General features: G+C 41.1%; 1 protein-coding gene across 1 annotated transcript; it reads right to left on the reverse strand.

Annotated features, from left to right (window-relative positions):
- Nucleotides 1–390: 390 nt before the first annotated feature.
- On the reverse strand, nucleotides 391–909 carry LOC115713626 (uncharacterized). The gene has a single exon (XM_030642113.2). It carries the CDS (start codon nucleotides 907–909, stop codon nucleotides 391–393), a length of 519 nt encoding a protein of 172 aa, XP_030497973.2.
- Between the last annotated feature and the right edge of the window lie 1,352 nt (nucleotides 910–2,261).

Below are 2,261 nucleotides of genomic sequence, written 5' to 3' on the forward strand. Positions count from 1 at the left end.
CAATGCTTTTCGGACTTCATCATCGGAGACCGACTGAAGCAACTCCATATTTTGCTCTGCTGTAGCACGAGCTTGCACACTACTTGTAACTTCTCTCCAGTTCGCATAAGATGAAGCAAAAAGAGCAGAAAAATAATCTACCATTATTTGTGGAAAACCCGAAGACCAATCCACCTAATTGCCATTCGAATCTTTAAGCTTTGAAATGAAGTTATTACGTCTTCTATTAGTTGTAAAAGCATGAAAAAATTTACTATTGTTATCACCTTCTTGCAACCACAATTGCTTCGATCGTTGACGCCAAAAAACCTCACATTGGGTATAAGCTTCATTCATATTGTTCCTTGCCATATTATAATTTGCCACCGAGGTATCATCTCTCCCCAACTTTCACTTTTGCACTTCATTTTTGCATTGTTGAATTCTCTCTTTAAAATTACCCGTAAACTCCTTCCCCCAAACCACCAACCGCTGCCCACACCTTTGAATCTTCTGCTGCACTTCAACATCACCACAGCCATCCCAGAAATCTTTGATCAATTGGTAACAAAGTAGTTCACGTAGCCATGCATTTTCTAAGCGAAAACGAGTGACCCGTTGCTGAACAGCAGTAGTAAAAAGTTCAAGCAAAATGGGCGAATGATCGGATGTCGATATCTCAAGGTTGTAAAGTTTAGTCGAACTAAATATTTGCAACCAAGCAAGATCTGCTAAGCCTCTGTCCAGACAAACTTCAATCCAACTCGAAGTACCCCTACCCCTTTCCCAAGTAAAAGGATAACCATAAAGCTCCGTGTCTTGTAACCCACTATCATTCAAAGCTTGTTGAAATCCATTTATTAAGAAATCAGGATACCGATTCCCTCCCATTTTATCCTCATGAGCACACACATTATTCATATCGCCCATTACGCACTAAGGTAAGCTTGAGTTACGAAGCCCTCTATTTGGTTCCCCATACAACCCCATAAACCTCCATTCCGCCATACCCTCAATTGAAACTTTTACATCAATATAATTAAGTGAGAATCCTAGGATCGAAACCTCATCTTCAACCTTCCAAAGTAACGCAATACCTCCACTTCTTCCTTGCACATCCACCACCATCATTCCTTCACCCCAAGGAAACCCGATCCCTCTCAAGCTGAGCCCAAAAACTAATAGTTTCACACAGGAAAATTAAACTGGGTTGCTTTTGGATCACAAGATCCTTAAGGAATTGAACAGCCCATGGGTTCTCAAGCCCATGGCAATTCCATGATAAGATTTTCATAATGGGCGGTGGGCCTGGATACCAGCACCCACCAAGCATGTGTTTGTTGAACTTTCCTCAACTTGGTTCATATCCACCTCATCCCCCACTTCATTCGGCCCATCTATTAAGCCCAACTCCATTCTCCTTCTCTTTGAATCAACCACCAATAAACAATCCTCCTCATTTTAAGGATTTATTTTATGATTTAAATCAGTCAACATATCCCTCTCCACATTTATAGGGATATGTCTAGTAAGCATTGATCTGTCTAACTGTCCACATTTATCTCCTTGTTGGCCCATGTTTTCCTCCACAATCTTAGGGATTTTTATGCCGCCACTTGTAACCGATTATTCCCTTGCCTTTGAACGATGAACCCAGTCCGACAGCCATGGTAGCATCATTACCAGTATCATCTTCCATAGCCACCTGAATTGCTTCAGCCACTTAGCTCCAATTGTATGATTCTTACGCACTAGCTTGACCCTCATCCATTCCCCATATGGTTTAACAATCCTACCATCTGGGACATCAAAGCGTCGAAGGCAAAATTTATCCGAATAGCCCATTATCCCACATATGAAACAGAATGTAGGAAGGTGTTCATACTTGAAGTTCACCCAAAATTGGATACCCTCTGTGTTTTGCAACTTCATACGCCTCTTAAGTGGTCTCGTAACATTGATGGTAACACGAACACCTAAATAATCTCTCCATAACCCCAAGAAGTTCTTCACATCTGATTAAACAAACTTACCAATGTAATTTGCAATATCCGTGACTATCGTTGCCATTTTAAATCCCGATCGAAGATCATTTAACTGTACCCACATAGGTAACTGCTCTTAGGGAACCACAAAGTCAGAACTTTCCCCGCTCTATGTTCTCAGCCAATAACTATCAGACTGGGCCTATTAGCCCTGAACTCTTAGAAGAATGTCTAGGTAAAAAAGAGTTTCTTTAGCTTAAAGTCTCTCTCTTTTCCTAGAACTCACGTTAGTCGGTC

This window comes from Cannabis sativa, chromosome 4 (genome assembly GCF_029168945.1).
Source record: "Cannabis sativa cultivar Pink pepper isolate KNU-18-1 chromosome 4, ASM2916894v1, whole genome shotgun sequence".
NCBI lineage: Eukaryota > Viridiplantae > Streptophyta > Magnoliopsida > Rosales > Cannabaceae > Cannabis > Cannabis sativa.